General features: G+C 38.7%; 1 protein-coding gene across 3 annotated transcripts in view; it reads right to left on the bottom strand.

The window, feature by feature from the left end:
• LOC122524649 (netrin receptor UNC5C-like) overlaps nucleotides 1–24,361 on the bottom strand; it is a 43,286-nt gene that overhangs the window by 5,208 nt on the left and 13,717 nt on the right. The window contains exons 2-8 of one of the 3 annotated variants that reach the window (XM_043647016.1): nucleotides 20,205–20,438; nucleotides 6,150–6,563; nucleotides 5,310–5,591; nucleotides 5,041–5,208; nucleotides 4,168–4,200; nucleotides 3,482–3,646; nucleotides 3,071–3,112 (exon numbers count right to left, since the gene is read on the bottom strand). In XM_043647016.1, coding sequence (XP_043502951.1) covers nucleotides 3,071–3,112; nucleotides 3,482–3,646; nucleotides 4,168–4,200; nucleotides 5,041–5,208; nucleotides 5,310–5,591; nucleotides 6,150–6,563; nucleotides 20,205–20,286 — 1,186 coding nt within the window. In that variant the 5' untranslated portion in view covers nucleotides 20,287–20,438. The remainder of the gene's footprint in view (nucleotides 1–3,070; nucleotides 3,113–3,481; nucleotides 3,647–4,167; nucleotides 4,201–5,040; nucleotides 5,209–5,309; nucleotides 5,592–6,149; nucleotides 6,564–20,204; nucleotides 20,439–24,361) is intronic. The other 2 variants (XM_043647017.1, XM_043647018.1) reach the window with 2 other exon arrangements.

Below are 24,361 nucleotides of genomic sequence, written 5' to 3'. Positions count from 1 at the left end.
AATATTCTCTAACAAAGAAACGAGTAAAACAATTATAATCTGTTTATACCTATGTGAAGAAGAAATTTTTAAGAAAACATATCGTTTATGTTCAACCAAAAGTTAACTAACAGATTAGCATAAATGTTAGTTAGTGACATTTAGCTGAACATAGACGATTGATGAAAAGAGGAAAAAATAAATCGAACCCTTTTCTTGCCAGGATGAATTCCAAAGTAAAAAGACATTTGAATTAAGATGTATTTAATATTTAAAAATACTATTTATATACGCACGACGCGTACCGCGAGTCAAGATTTATTTCAACGATTTCGAATATCCCCCATACCTACAGAAAAATTGTCAACAGAAGAAATTCCTGAAGCAACACGCGCCAAGCAGGAGAACAGCAGCGACAGCATCCCTTCTTTCACAAAACACCGTTAAGCTTCTTCCAATTTTAGAATGTCAAAGACACGCGAGGTTGTAACCCTGCTACGTGACTTTCGGGCCCTGACTTTTCCTCCTCCTACACCTCCCCCTCCCCCCACCTCTTCCTATGTCTTTTCCTTTTCTTTTATAGGATCATGTTCTTCTCGTTGTCGCGTTTCTGTATACGTATCACACACTATCTTTTTTTCTCTTTAAAGACACGTGCCTCGAACATCAATAACTCCTCGCGTACGACGAGAACGAGTAGCATCGTTCGAAAGTATTCGAAGGAAAGATTTTCAAAACGCAATAGTTCCACGTCGTTACACACTAGACGTAAGAAAATGAAATCGGAAATGCGTGTGCTGCTTCCACCCTATCTTCAAAACACTCGTAGTTATACGTGTGTGTACACGCATATGATGCGTGTATGTGTATAAAAGAGAGAGAGAGAGAAAAAGAGAGAGAAAGTAACTTCTGTTGGGGATGCCAGGATTTATTTTCTTAACCACGATCGATTTACGTTCGGTCCCATCTGTGCTACAACGTCGTACGTTGTAGCATGATAATAAAACTTCTGTTCCATTTTTAATCAATAACGAGATAAAACCTTTATTAATATTAATTTGGTAAATGGAAAAACCTATACGAATGAAATTTTCTCTATAAATAATGCTTTCATTCAAGGACGAGTATTTAATTTCACAAATATTTCAGTTATTCTCATCGATATACCATTCCAATCATAGTTTAAAGTCACTTTTGGGAAAATCGAAGTCACTTCGGAATTCAAGAGGGTAGTTTTGGTCTTCCAACTTCTCCTCTTTCTTCTTATATTATCTCTCCATCTCTCTCTTTCTTTCTCTTTCTCTTCCTCTTTCTCTTTCTCTTTCTCGTCTCAGTGTCTCACAGAAGTGTAGGTATATGTTCGAGACCACGGCACAGGATAATGGCACTTTATTTGCATGCACGATCAATTTCCCCCTACCATCTAAAGGGCGTAACGGCTACCGATTACATAATTTTCTTCGATATTAAAGGCAACCCTTAGCAAGGCTCGAAGGGACCCGAAGGGAGTCGTGTATGTCGTCGAGCCTACGCGTATATCGCGTGCAACTTTGATGTGCCCTTCGCTCGATAGAATCGTCGAGATTCATGGTGAGAGAGAAAGAGAGAGAGAGAGGAGAGGCTGAAGGGAGAAGGGTTTCGTTCGAGCGACTGCATCTACGCGGACCACCCTCGAGACTACCACCAGCTATAGGCTCATTGTTACGATTGTTTGGCTCCATAAAGCTCGAAGGGAGCTGATCGTTCTCCCATAACTCCCTTTTCCTTTCCCAGCGTCAATAATTAACCAGTCGCGTAATTAAATGTAAATATTCGAGAAGAAAAAAAGAGTTTACGCGCGCTGGTTTACCTACCCCTCTACCCCACACTTTACAACGACCAAATTATTTTCTCTCTCTCTCTCTCTCTCTCTCTCTCCCTTTCCCATAATTTTGCTCTAACTCGTATATCGAGAATCTCATAAAAAAATAACTTGACAAGGTTTTTTTTTCGACATTTCGCCCGCTTCCCGTTCAAATATTCAGATATTCAAAATTACATTGAACGAAGAGAATTAGAGAGCCAAGAATTTACATTTTCCTTTAGGCGAGCCCTCCTTCTTCCTATCTACTCCTTTTTTTTCTTTCTTCCTCTTACTCCTCCTACTTTTCCTACTTCTCCTATTCCACCTTCTTCTTCTTCTACTCCTTATTCTCGTTTCAACATGCTTCCGTGATTTTAATAATCGTTTGTGTAGATATTAATAGTACCTACGTAGTACCTAAGTCGATGTTGATCAAGGCCTCTTACCAGTAGTTTCTCTCTCTCTCTCTCTCTTTCCTGCTCATTATTTTATTTAAACTCGTCGAAAGCTTTTCAGGATGAATATAAAGTATACCTAGGTAAGATTCAAATGGTATCAGATCAGAAAGAGATAGGGTAGGAACTTGTAGAGAATATAAATGGCGTGCACCGGGCGTGAAGAATCCATCCAAGAATGTCGTACGACGGGTTAAGGACATTTTCTTTGCGGTCCAACAGTCGCACCCTGATTCTCATAGCACTTGGAACTTCTACCTTAACTCCTCCAACTCTCTCTCTCTCTCTCTCCCCCTCTCTCTCTCTCTCTTTCTCTCTCTTTATTTCTTTCTTTCTTTCTATTTGCATTTTATTTTATTTTTTTTTGGGTTATTATTTGTATTCGATGTTTCTCTTTTTTATCCTACGTTCGTTTTACGTCATTTTTTTTTTGGTTGAATTTTGTTGTTTTTCTTTTTTCTTGGAACTGGGGATAGCGTGTCGCCTTGATTCTTCGCAAGCATATAGGTACTATATATATTTTTACATAGCTATATACAAATCCGGAACGAATCGGAGGAGGGTCGGTACATCGCGCGAATCACGGCTTATCTAATCGAGAGAGACTTCCCTCCTGGACTCTCGCAAATGCACCGTGACGAGGAACGCGCGTGCGAATGAAATACGCGACGAAAGAGAATTAACGGGTCCGAGAGAGCTCTAGGAGTGGCATTGTCATATGCATATTTATAGATATTAGAAAGAAAAGAAATAGATTTTTTGTTTTTCTTTTTTTTTGCTTTTGTTAACTCACCTTCTTCCGTCAAGTGCGCGCCACCCATCTTCGCGTTACCAACTGAAATAGAAAATGGTCACGACTATCTTTTAAATTTGTTCTATGATATTAACAAATTGTTTTTCTTTTTCTGTCTATGGTTTATTCAAATTTGTATTTAAGAAAATTAGGAATTTTAAAAATATAAGTATAGGGTTGCTTATTAGGGCGATTAGTGATACTAATTATTAAAAATATTAACAATAAATATTTAAATTACTGATCCAAACGAATAGCAAACTTTAAAAACGTTTTATATAATGTTTTAAAGTAAAAAATATTTAAAGTTATTGACCCAAAAAATGTGACAAATTTCGAGATACCATTTCAATGTAATTCTTTAGATAAAAATACTGAAATATGAAAAAATGTGATGTTTAATATACTTACCATTGCATATGCCGCCGGTGCAATTGGCCACGCTGATGTCTTTTCCTTGACATGAACGGCCACCATAACTCGGAGGTGGTTCGTCGCAGGATCTTCTTCTCGTGTGCGTGCAGTCGGTCCCGCATATGGACCACGCCGACCATCTGGACCATCCACCATCGACGACTGGTACAAACGAATAAAAAAAAATGGAAAAGTGTGTCTCGTAGAGTCGTTAAAACGGCAATGCATTCGATCGATACGAAACGTTGATAAAAACTTCCACGAGGTTCTTGTAAAAGTATCATTCACGTTCGATATCGATACTCGTTCATGGTTTTATTGCCGTTTAATCTGCTCGTTAAACGTTTCTCTCTTTTTTTAATTTTTCTTTTTCTCCTTGTTTTTTTTTTAGAAGAAACATTTACTTGTATTATACCTTCAGTAATTGATTTATAGCGCGTATCTCTTTCGTCTTTAAAAACGTTAGGCATGTTTAACACTAAACCTACCGACAGTTTATATACACCGATTTTTATCATAACCGGTCTTCAATAAAATTTACTTCTTTTTACGATTAAATACTGACTTAAATAATATAATTATAATTGTAAAGTAAAATGAAGAAAAGCAATAACATCGAATGCAGAATTCAGTGATACATTTTTAATGTTAAAAGCATTTAAATCCTAACAATAAAAACTTACCCATAGTATTGGTAAATTCCTCCAATGTACCCGCTGTTCCAACAAAAGCAGCAGAAAAGAAGGAAGAAGAAAAAAGCGTTACGCTCTCGTATAACAAACGAGAACTTCATTTTAGCGACTAAATAAAAACACGTACCTACTTCCATGTAACACGAATATTAGTATTTCAAAATTAATACGAGTGTATACTAACATGCGGGTGTTTTTGAAATGTCGCGAACATTTTTGAAAGGTGCATGATGGTAAAGAGACCCGTTGGCATAAGATGACCGCGAACACGTACGAGATGTATGCATGAGAGAGAAAGATCGTAAATCAAGATGAGAAAGGAAGAGAGAGAGAGAGAGAGAGAGAGTTGCCTCTCTTCTCAGCATTAGTAATATCGGCTTGGCAAGGTAAAACCTGCTTGGGCCTGACGTCTACGCTGCGACACAGACTAGGATAAGAAAAGGAAGACGACACCTCCGCCAACGCTTGCTTACACATTAACTATCTTCAAAGACGTCGCCTAAGGTAAGTATAGAATGTAGCGAAATTGCAAAAGGATGGACAAGGAAGAGTAGGGAAAGAGAAAAAGAGGAGAGAAGAAACCCCCCACGAAGCTGAAAGCACGTCAACGTTAGTAAGCGAATTGTGAGAGCTTTTTACGATGCACACGTGATGTTAGGTATTACATCCTACAAATTTTTTCTCTTACAACCGACCACACGCATGAATAGTTATTATTATTATTATTATTATTCTTATTATTATTATTATTTGCTTTTATATACAATCATGGTATAAGCGATTGTTATCAGAGAGATTGTTATAAACATATAAAGCAATTAAAATAAGTGCATGTCACAGTCGTTTGATGATCATACGACTTACCAGGACAGGCCGCGTTGCAGTCCATTTTCTGTTGACCCGGTCCGAGACATGGTTGACCACCATTCATTGGTGCCGGATTCGTGCAGGTTCTTGTTCTCTTCTGGCCACCTTTCGCACATCTCGAATGACATTCCGACCAAGCAGACCAAGAAGACCAACCACCGTTCACTGGTAACATAATAATTAACAACTCGTCGATTGGTGATAATTGGGAGAGCCGACGTTAAGAGAGTAGAGTGAAATGTTAATTGCAGAATATTCAATCTTACGGTATACTGTTAGGCTAACTGGATCGCTTAACCGTTTGGCCGCTATGTTTTCAGCCACGCAGGTGTAATTAGCTTGATGGCTGAGTTTTGCTTGACCAACAAGAAGATGTCCTTCGCTAGATACCAGAAGTGTATCCGAGTCTGCATCAACCGGAACGTTGTTTCGTAACCAATAAACTCGTGGCGGTGGTACACCCAAAGGTGCTAAACATCGAAGTTCGGTACTGTGACCGGCTTCGACCGAAACCGAGTAAGGTGGTGACTCGAATTGTTTTTTCAAGTCTGGAATCAAATAAAATTATGCTTGTTGATAAAATTAAAGGAAACAGTATCATGATAATGCAAATGTGGTTCAAAGTTCGCATCAGAGGATAAGAGAAATGAAATGCGAAAGCTGTTTTAAATTCAATTGGAAAATGTATGCGTTTCGGTGATTCTGTTAAACGAAACTTTGTCCGCTTCGTTAGTTGCGTAACTCTAAAATTGGACAAGTGGTTCTTCCTTAAATTGATTCTCTTAGGAACTCCTCCGCTAACTGACTCTCTCCTCGCATTGTCTTCTGTTAAGGAGCGGAATTAAATAATGACATCACTGCCAGGAGAATCAAGATAATTACATGGGGCGAAGACGAAATAAGACGAAGAAAGTCAAAGCTCGCGTTTCTTGTGGCACACAACGATCGCGTCATCTTCTTTAACTTTTATTATCGTGTGCTCCTTTCAAGACGACATTATATTGACATATTCTTTGACGTGAAAATGAAAAAAGAAAAAAGAAAAAAATCAAAATAAAAAAATAAAATAAAAATGAAATATAAAATATAAAATCAATGATACTTACAAGCAACATCGATTACCGCTGGCTGACTCTTGATCTGTCCGGAACCGGACCAAGCGACGCACTCACATTTGAATTTATCTTTTCCAAAATATTCCTCGATGTGGTCCCTGGTAATGTTAAGTTCGCAATCGACGATTCTTGTTCCCGTGTGAGGATCAACGAAATCCTGTTGGACCGAGTCATCTGCTCTATCGTTGTTACAACGAAAATAAATTTGCAAAGCGTGAGCTGCTTTGCAACGAAGAGTGGCAGGTTTGTTCTTAACGACGAAGGAGTCGACCGGTTCGGTTAGAAATACCGGAAGGTGTCCGCCACCTTCCGATATGAGTTCAGTGTCGCTGGCGATAGTAGCCGAAGGCACGTCATCCTCTTCGAGTAGATAAGAATCATCGTCCTCCGCGGCGTCCTCGCCTTCTGAAAGAAGACACATTTAAATGTTACAATATATTTTTTATAAATAATAATAATAAAAGAAAAAAGGGGCCAATCCGGAAAAAAAGATAATACTAATTCACTCGTAGTAATAATAAATACGAATGAAAATCTTTGAATTGTAAACGTGGGTAGACTCGAATCAATCGGGATATCGGCCAATACATAATAAATTCGTGCAATCCGATTATCGGATTACCGAGTTGCCGAGCAGAGAGACTAATGAAAAAATGGTAGTGCAGTCAGTCATTTGAATACTAAACAGGTTCGGTAATGGCGCTTGCCGATAGTAAAATACGTACGATCTCGAGTCATTAATTTCATCGAGAATGTTATTCACGTAGCGTACACCTACCTATCGGAATCGTGAAAATTCTATATTCGCTTGTCAACAATGCCGTGCCTCCTGGTAAATCCTGACGGGACGGTTGGCTATTAATGCCGCAGCTTCGCAGTATTCCGTGCACTCAGCACTCCTCTCCTCTCCTCTCTTCTCCTCTCGAAAACCCTCCCCCTCCCCCCCACTCTCTCTCGTAGTTCTGCTAACACGTTGGCTCCGAACAATCGCGGTACTGCAACTGCAGTAATGAATTTTCGGATTTACGCGGCGCCACCGGTGCACCAAGCTCTCGATGTATTTTCCGCCAACGAGTGGTTAGACCTTTATCCCCGTGCGACATTTGGCCGGGGGCCACACTTTTCATCGTGATAACCATGTACCACCTACCTTTAAACCCCCTCCCTCTATTCTTTTTCTATTCCTCATTCTATACCTCACCTTTCCAACCCCCAACTCTGAACTCGCAAATTTCACAAAAACCCAACGCGATCAACTCACTTTTTCCATTTTCCCCTCTTGCCTTCATTTCCTACCTTTACTTTTCTTTATTTCTTTTTTTTTTCATACATCCATAAACCCTCTTGATTTGTTAATACGTGTCCTGTCAGATTTTTGACTTTAGGAAATACGATCGATATCATAAAAACGTGGAAGAATGTAACGATCGATACTGTAGTTGACGTTGAACGAAATTTTTTGTTCCCTTTATTTTCTTTTTAAGGTAAAAAAAAAAAGAGAGAAAAAAGGAATGAGAGATTGACCACAAGTTTCACACTTTTATTAAAAAAATCTCTACGTAATTTTATCTCCGATAAAATATTTTTCGTGGAAATAATCGTGTATTTCAAAGGCTACAAAGTTTAGTATTTGTAATGTACTCGTATAGATGCCACCAAATCATCGTTCACTATGAAAGGAAGAAATAGAAAGAAAAAGAAAGAGAGAGAAAGAGGGAGATAGAGACTTTTTCCTATTCCATTTGTGAACATCGATGTCTCTCGATTTTCTCGTTCTGCTTCTCTTCTGCAGAAACTTCCATCTCTGATATAAAAGTATCTCGACGAGCGACGTTTTAACGTACTTTCAATATTACAAAACTTTCCGATCGATAGAAGTAGAAGAAGTAAAAGAAAAAGAAAAAGAAAAGGAATAAGAAGAAGAAGAAGAAGAAGAAAAAGTAAAAGAAGATTTCTTGGATGGATTTTAATAAGCGTTTGCTATCCTCTCAATGCCTTCGTCGAAGAAACGCCCTTTTCGCTGTTTCATTATGAACGATGAGTAGGTACACCCTCGAAACTCAAACTCCTAGCCCATTTATCACGCAAAAGTATTCCAAACGAACGTTTGTAAATTGGGATAAGAGAGAGAGAGAAAGAGAGAGAGGGGAAGAGAGAGATATTTCTAAAATTAATGATATGCAAATCATTCTTTCGAATATCTTCTTCGAGATGATAAACGAGATATTATATCTCGTGACTTGTTTGATATGTGTACATAAAACACTATTATTCCACATTTCATCAATAATCGAGCAATACTCGGTCAAGAATACGTACACTATCGATTCAAAGTTTGCATTGCATTATGAAAGACTGCATTTGCATCATACACTTATGTATAAGCTATCGGTTATATTTTTTAAATATCTCAAAGTGCAAGTAATAATCTTTTGCAGCAATCAACATTGTTTATGATGTCATATTAAAGTACCTGAGAGATACTCGTTGGACCATTTAAAAAATTGTTGGAACAATTTGTAAAAGGAAGAATTGGTGGTTACTTTGATGAGCGAAACGTTTAGCTTCATTTAATAATGTTTTATCAAATTTTTCTAAATAATTTTCTATCTATGTAAAACAAATATTTCTATATATGTGTAAATAATAATAATAAAAGTAGATTAAAAATCCTAAAATGAATTTAATGATTTAATTGATATTAAAATTATTTATATTATAAAATAAATCATAAAATAATTTTTTTGTATTTTTTGACTTATTGTTAGTCCACTTTCATAATTAACAGCACATATATTATGTATAAGAAAAAAACATAAGGGAAATATATAATTTTGAATAATTTAAAAACATTTTTCATAAACGAATACGTGAACCCACACTTTTGGTCGATAATGTAAATCAATTTTTGGATCCATTCGAAAGTTTCAAAGAGTAAATAAGTATTGTAAGTAAATAGACATATAGTAGAAGGTGTACATATGTAGATATATTATATATCCATTGCTTGAAGAGCACTCAGTTCGACAAAAGTGACGAGGGTCGAGGAGTCATTCAATGGTCTTCCTATCTTAGCACTTTGCTGTCGTTACGCATAACTCCAATGTAAATTCGAACGTGAACCTCTCCGGGTATCTAGGACAAACCGATATCCTCTGAAACACTTCTCTCCTCTTCACCCCTTTTCTCTTATCGATAACGACAATTCTCTCTCATTCCAATGTTCCTGAGTTCTAACGATAGGAATATTGGTGTTGCGGTAAGCAGTAAATGCACTCGATATGCACGAAGCAGCTCGTTAGAATCGACAACCTGAACGTACAACGTTTACAATAGCCTCGGTTTTGCCTTTCGCGAAATTCTGTCTAGATCGGACGAGTTCGATCGATATAACAAAACAAAACCAAAACAAAACAAAAAGAAAAAAAGAAAAATGAAAATCAAGAGAGAAAGGGAAAAAATAGATAAAAGATGAACAAAAAAAAACAAGAAAAGAGTAAAACAAATAAAAAAAAAGGAGTTCGAAATTTATTTGCAGTAGAGAGCTACCGTTTGGAAGACAGGTCGAGGGACGTATACGGACAGACGGACGGACGGACAGACAGACAGACAGACAGACGGGAAGAGAAACGGACAGAGAGATGAACGGAGGGATGTCCGGAGGGATGCGTGGGTAAAACGAAAAGGCAGCTAAATTCGAAAACGTTACGCACTCCGCCTACCCCGAATCTCGCTATTTCTGTGTGCGTATGTGCGTACCTGTATGTGTATTCTACCCGTACAGAGGAAAAGAGGATTTTCATCGATTTCTGATAATTCGAACCGATCGGTTCGCTGATAGGCTACGGTGAAATCGCTCTCTGTCCAGCTCCTCTCGACAGTGAATCAGTCTGAGCGAGATCTCGTTAGTCGTTTTCGACGCAAACGGCCTACCCATCTATACATATACGCAACATATACTATATATATATATATATATATATATATATATATATATATATAGATACGCATACACATACACATATATGGTATATATATATTGTAGGTGTGTACCTATCTACGAGGGTTTCATAAATCGTACCGACGTGTGTTTTCCTCCCGCATTTCGAAATAAAAACGTCGACAGCGATGATGCTTCTTTTTCCTTCTCGATTGCTTTGAAATGCGGATCTGATTCCAACCGAGGTCCAAAGGGTGAGACGGATAGAGAGAAGGGTAGAGGTTTAGGGGTGGACTGTCGAAATTCTGAAGAGAGTATCGCTTCGATTTTTGTTGTCTCTTTCTGTAGAGATTTTTTCTTTTTTATAGGATGGGTAGGTATACACAGAACATAGAAAAAGTTTAAAATAAAGAGAAGCTATAACGGATGGTCATTTCGTTATAGTTGAATTCATAGAGGGATCTGTCGTATGCCTTGGTTCGCGTTCAATCTCATTGCAACTGTGAATCATTCAGGTTGATCGCTGGCTTCGTTAGCTACCGGTGGCTACCTAGTTAGTCGTACATCCTACTTGATACTAGAACACCTTGATATGCATATATGTGTGGATGTGTGTACGTGCGTCTGTAGATAGAGGATGTTGGTAGATATGCATGCGTTTGAGCAAACCCCCACGTGGTTCCTATGTTGGTTGACCGCGTATTCCAGTAGGGTAAGAGACTAAGAGAGACTGAGAGAGATAGAATGATTGAGTGAGAGGAAGGAAGAGACACGAGAGTACATCGTAGTATGGTATCAACGTGTACGAGCGCTGAGAGACCACACATGACGCCTCTTAATTAACAAAGCTACCTGCACAACCGGCAGAGGTAGTAGCAACGCCAACTACCGGCGAGATCATCTCTTCTTCTCCCTCTTCATCTTCATCTTCATCTTCTCAAATAAGAGAAATAATAAGTCGAGACCGAGGTGAGCGAAGACATTAAAAAGGAAAGAAGATATAATAAATAAAGAGAGAAACAAATTAGGGGATGGGAAAGGGTGTGGATAGTGGATTACATTGTTTTTCGCGTTACTCGCTTTGTTACTTTAGTCGGTGCCCAACTAAACTTTTTTCGTCTCACTGTTTTTCTCTTTCAGTTTTTTACCAGTGGACGCACAGAAACACGTGTAGCCGTGAGCAGATTGTTCAACCGAGTTTGAAATAAGGATTCCAGGGGGGAAAAAAAGTATTTCCTTTCTCAAGCATGAAACTCGTTTACCTTCTCGTAGAATCTACCTCTTCGTGTGTGCTAAAGCTAGCTTTGTAATAGGAAAGTTTTGTTTTCCGCGTTGTGGAGAGTTTTTAAAGGATTTCCTTTTTTTGTTTTTTTTTGTATCTTTTTTTTTGCGAGAAAAACTATAAAAGGTGCAAACGAGATGATTATTTCGAGTTTCGAAATTGAGATGATACAGAAAAGGATTGCCTTTTTGTATAATCTGTATACGTGTATTTATGCGTGTATGTCTCTTTTCCCGAGAGATGGAAGTTTCAAGCAGATGCAGTGGAAAATATTTTGTCACTCTGTTACATCGAAAAGGAAGGAAGGAAGGAAGGAAGGAAGGAAGGTACCCAATGTAGCTTTAACAAGAGCATGAATTGGACGGTACACGTTATATTACCGTTTTCCCTAGACACCTAGTACGTTAGCTTTAGGACTACACTTCCGGTTCGAGAGTATTTGTTCGATGCAGTGCTTCTCTGGTACCATGCAACAATAGGAATACGATGTTACCTCTCTTTCTCTCTTTTTCTCTCTCTCTCGTCAGGTTCGGTATTGTATTCGGCGGCAACATTCACGGATCACGACCTTCGTGTCGAAATAACGTGCGAGTCGAGTTGTTCTCTTGGTATTTGTGCGAGTGTAGATTAAGTATCTAGTATACGTAGATATAAATGTATGGATAAAATCGAACCCCTTCATGAAGACTTTGTTGTATCGTCATTCTGTTTAACGACTTGCCCCGAACGATTTCTTTCTTTATCGATTCGTATCAAGGTTTGGGAGATACATTCCAATCCAGATGGAAATCTTTACGTATTTGTTCTACGTGTATATGTGTGTATACACGTATCTATATAGAGTAGAAAGATGGTATCCAAGATGAAATCGTTCAACGAATCGGAACGCTCCAATTCAGCCGGACTTCGATAACGCATATTATCTTCCGATACTAAACGAAAAAAGAGATTACTTTGTATTGCGTTGTAAGGATTCGTCGGGATGTTAAAATCAAGGGAGCTCTCTGTGTTCGAGAAGATTATCTTTTATTCTCTCTCTTTCTACTTTCTTTTTCTTATTCGTATTATTCCTTTTTTCTTTTTTATACTCAAGGGAAGAAGACTTTCGGCCCGTAACGAGTTCCGTACTCCACTCAACTCGATATATATCTTTCAAGATACTACTACCCGCCTTGATTAGCTCCAATTGAAACGATCTTATTAAATGTTATGACGTGATGAAGTAAAGTAGCTTCTACTTCTTCTACTTCATCTTCTTCTTCCTCTTTTTCTTCTTCTTTTTCTTCTTCTTCTCCTTCTAATATCCCTCATTTCTCTTTTCAATGAGGAAGAAAACCGTTATTATGTATCATTAGGTATCTCCCTTCATTTTTGTCATGTTTCACGTATTACATACAAGAGATACCGTTCCAACAATTACAGTCCATTTAGGAATCACGAATCCTCTCTGTTGAAAATTTTCAAATAGCCATTTCTAACTTAATGGTACACGGTGAAAGTAAGTACGAACGTTTATCTCTTGCAAAAGGTGTACTTAATTAAATAAAACAACAACAACAAAACAGCGTATCTTCTTTCTTTCTCTCTCTCTCTCTTTCTCTTTCACGTGACGGAATTCGTACTTAAAACACTGTAAAATTTGCAAAAACAGAAAAAGAAAAAAAGAGAGAGGGAGAAAGAGACGTTCGCAATGATTGTAAAAGAGAAAAAGAGACTAGAAGTTAAAAAAAAAATAATGATGTTACTTTTCAACTGGAGCCGACACCGGTGGTCGCGTCGGATAAACGAATTAAAGAGGACGAAAAATGCTCGCCATACCGAGAGATAGGGTGCATATTAAAAGCTATGAGGAGAAATGAGAGAGAGAGAGAGAGAGAGAGAATATGAGGGAGTTGGAGAGAAAGGGAAGAAAAAAAGGCTTAAAAAGAGAGAAAGAGAGGGTGATGATGCGTATTACTGCGTGTGCGACTCGATTGCGGTACGGCAGCACCGGTACGTTAAGGCGTGTAATTAAGCGAATAACAGAATCAGATAGTACTATGCTTGCGTGTTAAGACCCAACTTCCATGAATTCATGTGTGTGTATATATACGCATATATATGCATATGTGTGTACGTGTATCGATAACGGACAAGTCGAAACGAGTGCGTCACGTCGATTTCGATGTTCCACAGTGTAACATCGGTTCCTTTATGCGAAGGAATCGGACCGTAAAGAGGGAACCAAATTGCTGGCCAATCCGATTGCGATTTTGTGGATTCATCGTTGAAAGGGAAGAGAAAAGAAGAGATATCACCGAGACTTCGTGCTTTTGTATGCAAATCCGATGCATCCTTTCGCATGACGGATAACTATACTATCTCGTATTTTTCATTTTGGTATATTCTACGTTTATTTTTCATTTCTTTGCAATTTATCGCTCGTAGGGTTTAATATTTATATGGCTTTGTTGGTAGGCATGTGTAATTAAAAAAAAAAAATTATACATGTAAGCGACGAACGTCCATGTATTTCAACGAAATTTAATGACTTTTTCTTTTCTTTCCCTTTTTTCTTTTTTTTTTTTTTTAATTAAATTTTTTTTTAATTTTCGTTAAAACTACGAGCTTATACGTACTTTCATCTACCTCCAACGTTATATTAAATCAGCCGAGTAATTTTCTGTATGCACGGACGCGTCGAAGTTCCTACCTAGAAACTATGAGACATGTTTTATATACCGTTGACATGTTTTCTTTTTTATTTTTTAATTTTTTTTTTTCTATTCTTTTCATATACTACATATTATTTGTGAAAAATCATTCGCGTGACAAAGAGAGGAAGAGACAGAAATAGGGAGAGAGAATTTCTATCGCAATCGTAGAATGCAATCGTACTATAATTAACAATCGTTTCTTTCGATTTACGATGTGTACCATACATCCTGAATACTCGACAATTTTCTGTTCAACACTCTTGCGTTATTTGCTATTTGCGGATGATGAACTCACAAATGCATCGGTGAACAAAACAATCGGGGAAAGGTTATTCTATTTCGATATCGAGGAAAAATTGTTAATATTCTCAGATGAAAATTCTATACGTAGAGGGATAAATACATGTTTTGATACTAGCTATCCCCATATAACATTCAATGTTTGATTGTTTCCTTCATAAAAGGTTTAAATACCTAGAATTGAATCGAAATTCAACAGCAACATCAACAGCAGCAAAAGCAAAAGCAAAACCAAAGGCAAAAGCAAATGCAATAGCAACAGCAACAGCATTGAGCATAACACCATAGACAATTATTTTCTACGAAAGAAAGAACGACACGCGATTCGATCGCGAACAACTCAGTGGCTTTCAAAGTGTTATTATGAAGGCTGCGTTTCCGGTTTATCGCGCACGATCGTGAATACAGGCCGGTGTGCGGCGCCGCGACACGATCATTTTTATCGTATGTCGACGCACCGAGCCGTAATCGTTTTCACTTGGATAAAAAGAGTATGCCTTCGTGTATTTACGAAACTCGTTGAGAAGGAAATAAAGGAAGAAAGAGAGAGAGAAAATTTCAGCACGCGACACATGAGTATAATAGTAAGTATATACACTACCTACCAAGAGTTTAGATACCACGTTGACTAAAATTACTCATTTCTTACCATAGCAGAGATAAAATATTCGATAAAAAGTGAGACATCATCGACACAGTTGGTAAAAGATCTTATACTCGAAAACAAAAATTAAGTTGAACGTTATAAGTATTCAATATGATATCGGAGACAGTATTGATCGTTGCGAACAGCTTGTTAAAGAGATCTGATGAATTTTGATAACATTAAAGTCATCAAAAAAATACATACAAGAATAAAGAAATGTTAAGTGTGTAATTCGAATTGCATTAGGTGTAGCTAAACTTTCGGCAGGTAGTGTACCTCAATTATTATGTACTCATACTCGTGAGTAAGCATATTCCTATATTATGAATTTAATATACGATTATTTGTAGATGGGAAAATAGGACAATCGAACAGGTAAAACGATGTATTATATTTGATCGAGAGGGCCATCGTTTCCGTTTGACCTCGTGCATTCCACGTCCAGCACGTCGAGTTTTCTTGGCGCCAGATAATATTTTTTTCGAATGTCCTTCGTCGCGCGAGCGACTAACAGGTAGGTAACATCGGTGTTCACATTTGCATGCGCGTGCGTACGTACACGCACGTTACATACTCGCCGCTCGAGTTTTCCCATTAGAAAATCCGTGCGTCGCGGTAAATCGTAGACGCGAACGTCCTGTCCGGTCTCATTTAATTATTTCATACATGCGACATCGTACGATAATAATCTCTTAAAGATATATCTCTCGTAAAGCTGTCTAGTAGTAGCTGTCGTCTCACGCCAAAAAAGAAAGACCAATGAAAAAAAAGACGAAAGAAGAACACAAAAACAACAAAAAAACAAATAATCAGATTAGCATTAAGAAGAACGTTAAAACTTTTTCGAGAAACGTTTAATATTCTTGGATCAAATCGGATGAAGAGAAGAGAAGAGACAGTAAAACCGGTTGATTCTCGGCAACACGCTCGTGCAGTGTAAGAATACAAATACATACACAAAATAATGTACACGTATATTCCTCATACTTTGTGGGAACCTCGTTCATGGACGAATAATCGATTGATCGATATTCCACGATCTCTCTCGATCACGCCCAATACAATAAAGATTTCTTTCTTCTCTTTTTTTCCCCTCTTTCCCTTACCTTTCTGTCTCTTACATTCTGCACCGACATTCTCCAAGATTTCAACAATAATCGTGGTTGCACGAGAGTCCGGGTGTAAGACCACCCCCTCTACTCTCCTTTCGGTGTAACCATATATACACTGCCACGACTTGGCCGCCTTCCTTTGATTTACGATAATTAAAGCTGACCCGACCTTTCGTCGCGAAAGAGTTGGAAAGAGCTTGACTTGGTGTGTTTCTTCGTCGGCTCTGGCGCCGATGAGAGACCACGCGAGTGAGGTATTAAACGCGAACACTCTTCCTCGACTCTCCTTCTTCATGCTTTCACTCTGTTCCTCTCTTTCCCTCTAGCTTTCTTTCCTCCTTTCATTTTTTTCCCTACGTACCGACGTTCTTTCGAAGCTTTGGCTCTCCTCTCCTTCCTCTCTCTCTCTCTCTTTCTCTCTCTCTCTCTCTCTCGCTCTATCCCTTTCTTGCTCACTCACTCATCTGGCGGAACCAACAGGGTAATTGCACCAACGAAGAACAAGCTCACCAACCAGTCTTTGCGTTTTTCCTCGAGGCGATTTTGCGAAAAGGGTCGATTGGTTAGGCCAAGCGTACTTTTAGATAGCCGAAGGTGTACGTGATCGAAGGTCATACTGGATGGTAATCGTGATTTACTTATGATACTTATCGAGCAAACTGTATATATCGTACCTATCTGTGCACGTTTATCCCTACGTCACGAAAATCATCCTTATCATTATTCAAACCGTATTCAATCCTTTTCCGAGAAATATTTTTCTCAACAAACATACCTGATTACGTATTCCTTTCTTTCTTTCTTTCTCTCATAGTTTCTTTCTTTTTTCTTTTTTCTTTCTTTTTGTCTTTCCCTTTCTCTTTCTTTCTGCATATCCCAAGTGAAAAACGTTTGAATTGGAAATTATTCATGAAAATGAAATCAAAATGAAATTCAATTACTTTATAGAGATTTTTATGGAAATACTCGAAATGTGCGACATGATAAATAACATTTCTCACACTTGAAAAAACTCCAAGGTTTTAAAAACGTAGGTACGCAGAAAAAAAGGAGGGACCAGGTTAAATAAAAGTTTCACCTACTACGCTTTCCCAAGGCATTCAGAGAGAATAGGATGAGGATGAGGTGATAGAGGATGACGACGACGAGGAGTAGGAGGGGGAAGATGGGGAGAAGATGGATGAAGGAATATGACGAACGAATGGCGAGGGAGAAAAAGACAGGTGCGAGGGAAAGAGAGAGAGAGAAGAAAACACGAATAGGAAAGAATTTTTCAACGAATGGGACGCGTGTATAAACCTGAATGTGGTGGTAGAAATTCGCGAGGTGTTGGGAGATAACGACTTCCACTAAAAAATTGAAGAAGCTTACGTTGTGGTAGAGTTGATGCTCTTGGTAGGTTTTATGGTAGTAGTAGTAAAAGGTATACACTAGGTATGACACTTGGTAGTGGTAGATAGCAGACGGAAAAGGATTCTGTAAGAGATAGGTAGGCAGGTAGGTAGGAAGGTAGGTAGTTTGAACACAACCGCTCACAAAATGTCGAGAACGTTGCTGGTTCACCCTCGTCTCATCTTTCCTTTAATTATTAACGGGGCTAATATTTTTTTCCCGAGCTATATTCGTGCACGAACGTTGGTCGTCGTCGTCGTGGTCGTCGTCGTCGTACTTGTTGTAGTCGTTGGACTAGTGAAATTACTGAGAGATATGGTGTCGTGATAAATTCTTCAAGACTAATTATTTACGTAGGATGTGTGTGGGTAAATGCATGTGATATAACGTACGTTACAATGAAAAATTGTAATCCATAAAAAAACAAATACAGGATAATCGGTAAATTTTACCACGAACCATTTGCTGTTGTGGTATTAAAGAAATACAATCGGTGTTAAAAGTTAACACAAATTAACACTGGCGACGTAGTATTATATCATTTCGAAATTCGTAATTGAACGTTCGTGACATTGCGTTCTAGGCTATTAAATATCAAATTATAATTATTAATTTGTTTCATTCGTTTCGATTGACTGTCAAATGTGTTTATTTATAATTATATATTTTCGTATTAAACTATTTTAGAGTAATATATCTTAAAAATTTAATAATATTTTACATATTTTAATCAATTGCAGTATGAGATGCTGAACGTTTCGTTCGAATAACGCCGATCACAAATGTGTTAAGTTAGACAATCAATAGTAAGTTATCAAAATGCTTCTGAGAAAGGCTCCTTAGAAAGCTATCTATAGAAATTGGACTAGGTAATAGGTGTCTCTCTAAGAGAAGGTTACTCACTTTCCGAATTCCTTCTCGTAACCGCTTTTACCGCTTAAACTGCAAAGCATTATCGGACGCCATCGTGTCTCTCTCTCTCTCACTCTCTCTCTCTCCTTCTCTCTCTCTCTTTTTCTCTTTCTCTCTTCGTAGCGCGTAAACGCATAGAAACTTCAGAGACGAAGAACCATTAAACGGACCCAAGCGAAGGCGCTTTCCCGTTGAAGCGACAACTTTCTCGTTGGAGAAAGACGAAGAGAAATAAGAGTAGGAGGAGGGAGGAGTATTAGGAGGAGGAGGAGGAGAAGGAGGAGGAGGAGGAGAGTGTCGTCGTTGGTGGTGTGCTTGCCATCGCGGAGACACACGCTCCGCTTCTACGAATTTATTCGAGTTGATGCGATTAACGATGTCGTCGCCATTTCGGCGCGCGCGTCTCGTCTCTCATTGGAAATACCGTGGAAACTTATGATACTCGGAAGGAAGAAAGGGTGGAAGGGAGGAGGATTTGAGAATTCCACTGCGGCGTGTCTAGGCATAGAGACACGTTACCATTGTTTCTCGCTTTCGAAACCATCAAGGATGTTAAGCGATGTTGCAGGTGAAACCATTCATCGTTACAACGGTGACGAGTACGCGAGAAGACGTCGGGGGCGATAATTAGTTAGCCATGAGAGATCTCTCGACAGTCAGAGAAAGAGAGAGAGAGAGAGAGAGAAACAGAGAGAGAAAGATAGATAGAAAGTGAGAAGGAAGGAAGGAAGGGATAACAGCACGTAGTCCAGGGGGCCGTTCAAAAGTAGCTCTGGGGGAGCATAATCCATCATCGAAAATGGCTTTGGCGTAACGTAACCGGTCGGTCGGTCGGTCGGTCGGTCGGTCGGTCGGTCGGTCGGTCGTGCCAACGACTAATCAACGAGCCTGACTCGCTGTATAATTAGGCTTGTCTTTCTATCCTATCCATTTCTCGTTCTCTCCTAGAAAGCTCGTAGTAGAAACGCTCATGCTTTTTTCCTTCGCGTGCTTCGCTTCAGAAAGGTTACTTATATATATATATATATATTTGCTTTTACTGGAAATGTATGTTTGTACGTGTGTACGTATATGTGTATGTATATTTGTATATGTGTATATATATCATCTTTCATCTTTGTACGTGTGACTCGTAAAAAGCATGGCCATGTTTAGTTTACGCTACTATGTATATAGATCGTTAGGGTAACTTACGGCTAAGTCATCGTTTACCAGGATCGTTAATATCCGCCATCGAGAATCTCGATCTCTCACGTTGATTTGCATTATACACTAGAGGGTTGAAGGTTCATTAAAAAAGATGGCTATTATAAATTAACGATCCCCTTTAATGTTAATTTTTATTCAACCCGGTCGAAGTAGGAACGTCGAATGAAAGAAATTAAAAATAATGACGGAGGTAGTTATTAGTTTTTGTTCCTTTTCTTTTTATTGAACTTCGTAATGGAATATCGTGCATGTGTGTACCACGTACGAAGGACCGATGATACCGAGTGATACTCGGATACTTGTTTCGGTATAAGTACCTCGAGTAAGTACTTGGCTCTGCTACTCGAATCTGCGGATATCAGAGCTGAGCGTCATCGAAAAAGAAAAAGAGAACTCATTATGTGTATGGCACGAGCTAAATGGCAGATTTAACGATCCCTCGAGTTCAACTCCTTTTTTCTCTATTGCCCTTTTTCTTCTTCCATTACCTAAGTAGTACTTACTTACTTACTTACTTACTTAGTTACTTATTTCCCTTTCGTAAAAAATTTTCTTACCTTCTCCGGACGTGAAGGGACGCACGACGCCAGGCAACAGGACGCAGAACAAGAGAAACAGCGAGCACGATTTCGGCCTCATTTCGTAGATACCGTCACCGACGAGGTCATTCGTTCATTTTATTTAACTCGTTGCAAAAAATGAACGAGATCGGCCGGTGATTTATCGATTCATGGAACGAACACGTCACAGCACTCGTCACTGCGCGCACCGAGTCCTTTTCGATCTGGCATCTGCAATTAATATCACACACAAATTATCGTTAAAATTATTTATATTAATTGTTTTATAATTAACAAACAACGATTAAATGAATAGGATAAGAAAAAGAAAAGTAATTTTTGTAGTTTAAATCTGACATAAATTAAACGTCATTGAAAACAAAATTGTCTCATCGAAGATTATTCGATTTAAAAAATGAAATATTATAGTATATATTATTTTAAATAGAAACTTCTCAAATTTGTTGATATAAAAAAAAGATTTCATCCTAAGCTCGACGATAAAAAATTAGGTTAGAGTGAGTTAATGTTTAGGTAGGATATCAGTAAGATCTTTCGTTTAATATCTTTTAGTTCCATTTCTATAACTCAACAGTACTAGCAAAAAGAAAAGAAATAACGTGCGATAGATGAAAAGCTCGCAACCAACAGAAACATAAATAACAAGCTCGGCACGATTACGGGTTAGTGAGAAAACTTATGAAAGAAACGAATTGCTAGCGTTTTCGCTTGGAGATAAGGAAGACTATGCATAGCATGGTAAGATAAATGAACGGGTTGGCCCTTTAAGAATCGAGACTTTTCAACCTCGTTCACGCAAAAGTCGGTCCACATTTTCTTTCTTTCTCTCTTTCTTTCATTCTCTTCCTCCTTATCTATCTTTTTCTATCTTGCTTCGATGCCAATCAAGAAAATGAAAAAGAAAACGTGAAAAAGAGAAAGAGTAGGTTCTTTTTACAAAATGAAAATGCCTTTCTACACGCGAACGAGGGCAAAGAAACGAATCCGAGTGGTATATAAGGTCGAAAGGGAACTTTTGCGAGAGGGGGCTGAACGCGTTGCTTCGTGGCAGCGTTGTTTCTACCGGAAAACGTAAAAGACGGTTAGGAGAGTCGAGAGTGCCACTTACGAGCTAGCTAGCTGGCAACCCTTGCCGTCTAAATATTCCAACGGTAGTGGTGGATACTTTCCCGCACGCGAAATTTCCGTGGCGCCTTCGTTCCCAGTCGTTACCGTGAAAGGAACGAAGGAAATTCTATGTGTACGTGTGTACGTGTATGTATGCGCGCGTGTGTGTGAGAGAGAGAAAGAGAAAGAAAGATAGAGAAGTAGATATATTCTTTCTCTCTCTCTTTTTGAACGATCGAACGACTCCTTTCTACCCTCAAATAAACGAGCTCTTCTTCCTATCCTCATCTAATGAACGACGAGATTATTAATTAAACGTGATTTTGCTAATGGAAAAGAGAATCGTTTTATAAATCATCGTATAAAATCGTTCGAAGGAGAAACGAGTAAAATCAAAGCTTCAATTCGTCGATAACAATAATAATAAATTCTAATCAAAATAAAATCGTCTGGATATTAATGACAAGTTTTTACTTACTAGAATTAATCGTAGCCAAAGAAACGTCGATATTCATTTACATGTATAACTCTTTAATTACACATTTCGTCGCGTCCACTTGAAATATTATCGATTAGAAACGATCGCTGGATTACTTCCAAGAAGGTAATAGCGAAATAATAAATTTTTCACGCTTGGAGAAAGGGAAAGAAAAAGTTAATGCTAATCGAATGATTACGCGTTAAATTTACGGGTATTTACGTGAGAGAGTATTCGTAGTTACATGTTAAATATCTGCGAATGTAGAGAGCGGTGTTGTAAAAAGGATTAGAATTTACGAGCTTAGACGGGGTCGAGATTCCGCGTATTAGAAAAATCTAAATGGCGCATTTTATTGGCTTGCCTTATGCGAGAAACGTTTCGCGATACGAGTTAAGTGAACACCTAACAAGTTGAAACGTCGTACACCTATTGCTAAGCGTATGTGGTATTTATGTATAATATGTAGATGTAAACGCATACTTACGTAGAAGCGCGGTACAGGATACGCGTTGGAAACGCGTGAAAAACGACGGGATTGACGTTGGCGCGCGTGAAAAGCTTGTTAGTATCGAACTTGTTATAAAAGCGTGCCGAATCGGTGAAGTGAGACCCGCCGAAGGGATCGTTTATCAACGTCGTTCCTCAAGGCTTCACGATACACGCTCGATTACATCGGTAAGAAAGTCGTACGCGCGCCACACAACCTCCCTCCCACCCCACAATCCTTTTCCTAAGTATACATAACGCGAACTAACATAAGTAAGTAAGAAACGAACGAGAAAGCATGTTCGAAGAAGAAGAAGAAGAAGAAGAAATAGCAAGAGGACAAGAGTGAAGGAAATTGATACTCTTAGAGAAAATATTGTCGGTGCGAAAGATACATAATTCCGAAATCAAAGGAGAACGGAATGGCAAAGGAAACGAGGAATTTCTTCGTAAGCGGAATAATCGGTGCGTTAGCGTGCAATAAATTCCGTTTAAACGAGGAGCGACTCTATTTTACGAGCCAGCCAAGGATTTATTCTAAGCCGACTCTCCTTCTAAGCATCGTGAAATCATGAGAAACGAACAAGTAGACGAAGAAAATGAAGAGAAGGAAAAGGGAGGTGAAGGGGGGGATGAGGAGGAAGAAGAAGAGGAAAAATAAGTACGAAGTCGTGCATTTTCGCGTTCTAAAGCGCGTTAGTACGCTTTCATAAATCGTTAGGTGGATCGGGTGTTTGTGAAAGAGCAAGCACGCATTAATTACCGACACGAGATAGGTGTAAGTACCAATACGATTAATCTTCATCGAAATGATTAATCGTTTCCCTCAATCTCGCGAATTAAACGAGACAAAAGTAGAAGAGTAGAAGAAGTAAATAAAGAAGAAGAAGAAGAAGAAGAAGAGGAAGAAAAATCGCGTTTCTTAAAACTCGTCTAAACTCACGTTCTCGCGTAGGACATATAACGTTTTTCTTTTTTGTTTTTTTTTTCTTCTTTATTTTCATTGGTGTGTTGAAGACGGTGTGAGATAAACGCGGAAGAAGAAATACGTGAACGAGTTTGGAATCTCGATGCGATTCTCGTCCTTTTACGACGACGACGACTACGACGACGACGACGTACAACGACGACGTACGACAGGGAACGTCTGAGAAATCGATTAAACCACACGAAGCTTAACTACAACAACTACAACAACGACGAAGAAGACGAAGACGACGACAACGACATACCGCCTTACATTAATTAGCGACACCGCAAGTGTGATTAATTTTCGTCGAATGATTAATCGTTTCTTCTTTGCCCTACGTGAAATTGGAGATATTACCAAGGAGAAAGAAAATGATGGTAGAAGAAAATTGTCTTTTGAATTAAAAGAAAAAAAATATAAGAAAAAGAAACAACTTTCGAATGAGGAAAGATCTTTCGAATCGAAGAAAGATAGAAAAGGGTTGTTGAGAGGGGTGAAAGGGGAGAAAGTTTGATCGAATCGCGATCGTTATCGGGCGAGGAACACGGAAGCCACAGACAATAAGGAGGATTTAATCGAGGAACGGAGGAATATCGTGGGACTGCAGGAGCGAGGAAAATCGATGCGACCACGACGTAATGCCGATAAACAACGAATACGATAAAGGGAGAGATACGTAAAGATAGATATGTAAGAGTGTGTGTGTATGTGTGTGTGTAATAGTGAGAAAGAGAGAGAGAGAGAGAGAGTGCTCGAAAGTGCTCTCGGAGATTCATGACGTGGAATAATCCGCTGAAGATTCGTAGAACGCGTATTGCGTGGTATGTACGCGCAATAGTAGTAGTAGTAGTAGTAGTGTTAGTAGTAGTAGTAGTAGTAGTTGTAGTAGTTACGTACTACGCATAGGCCCACCCTACACAGATTTCCCATCGCGAGTCCTCTCTCTAATCCTCCAGGACGAGGACTCAATTTATAAACGCGTTTCGGTATTACCCACTCAAGAGCTTAAAACACTCGACAGCAACCACCGTCGTTCGTTCGTTCATTCATTCATTCATTCGTTCGTTCATTCGTTGGATGCGCCAAGCT

Source organism: Polistes fuscatus, unplaced genomic scaffold, assembly GCF_010416935.1.
Source record: "Polistes fuscatus isolate 324 unplaced genomic scaffold, CU_Pfus_HIC Scaffold8, whole genome shotgun sequence".
Lineage (NCBI taxonomy): Eukaryota > Metazoa > Arthropoda > Insecta > Hymenoptera > Vespidae > Polistes > Polistes fuscatus.
The sequence above is the reverse complement of the archived record's forward strand: the minus strand, read 5'-3'. Positions and strand labels throughout refer to the sequence as shown.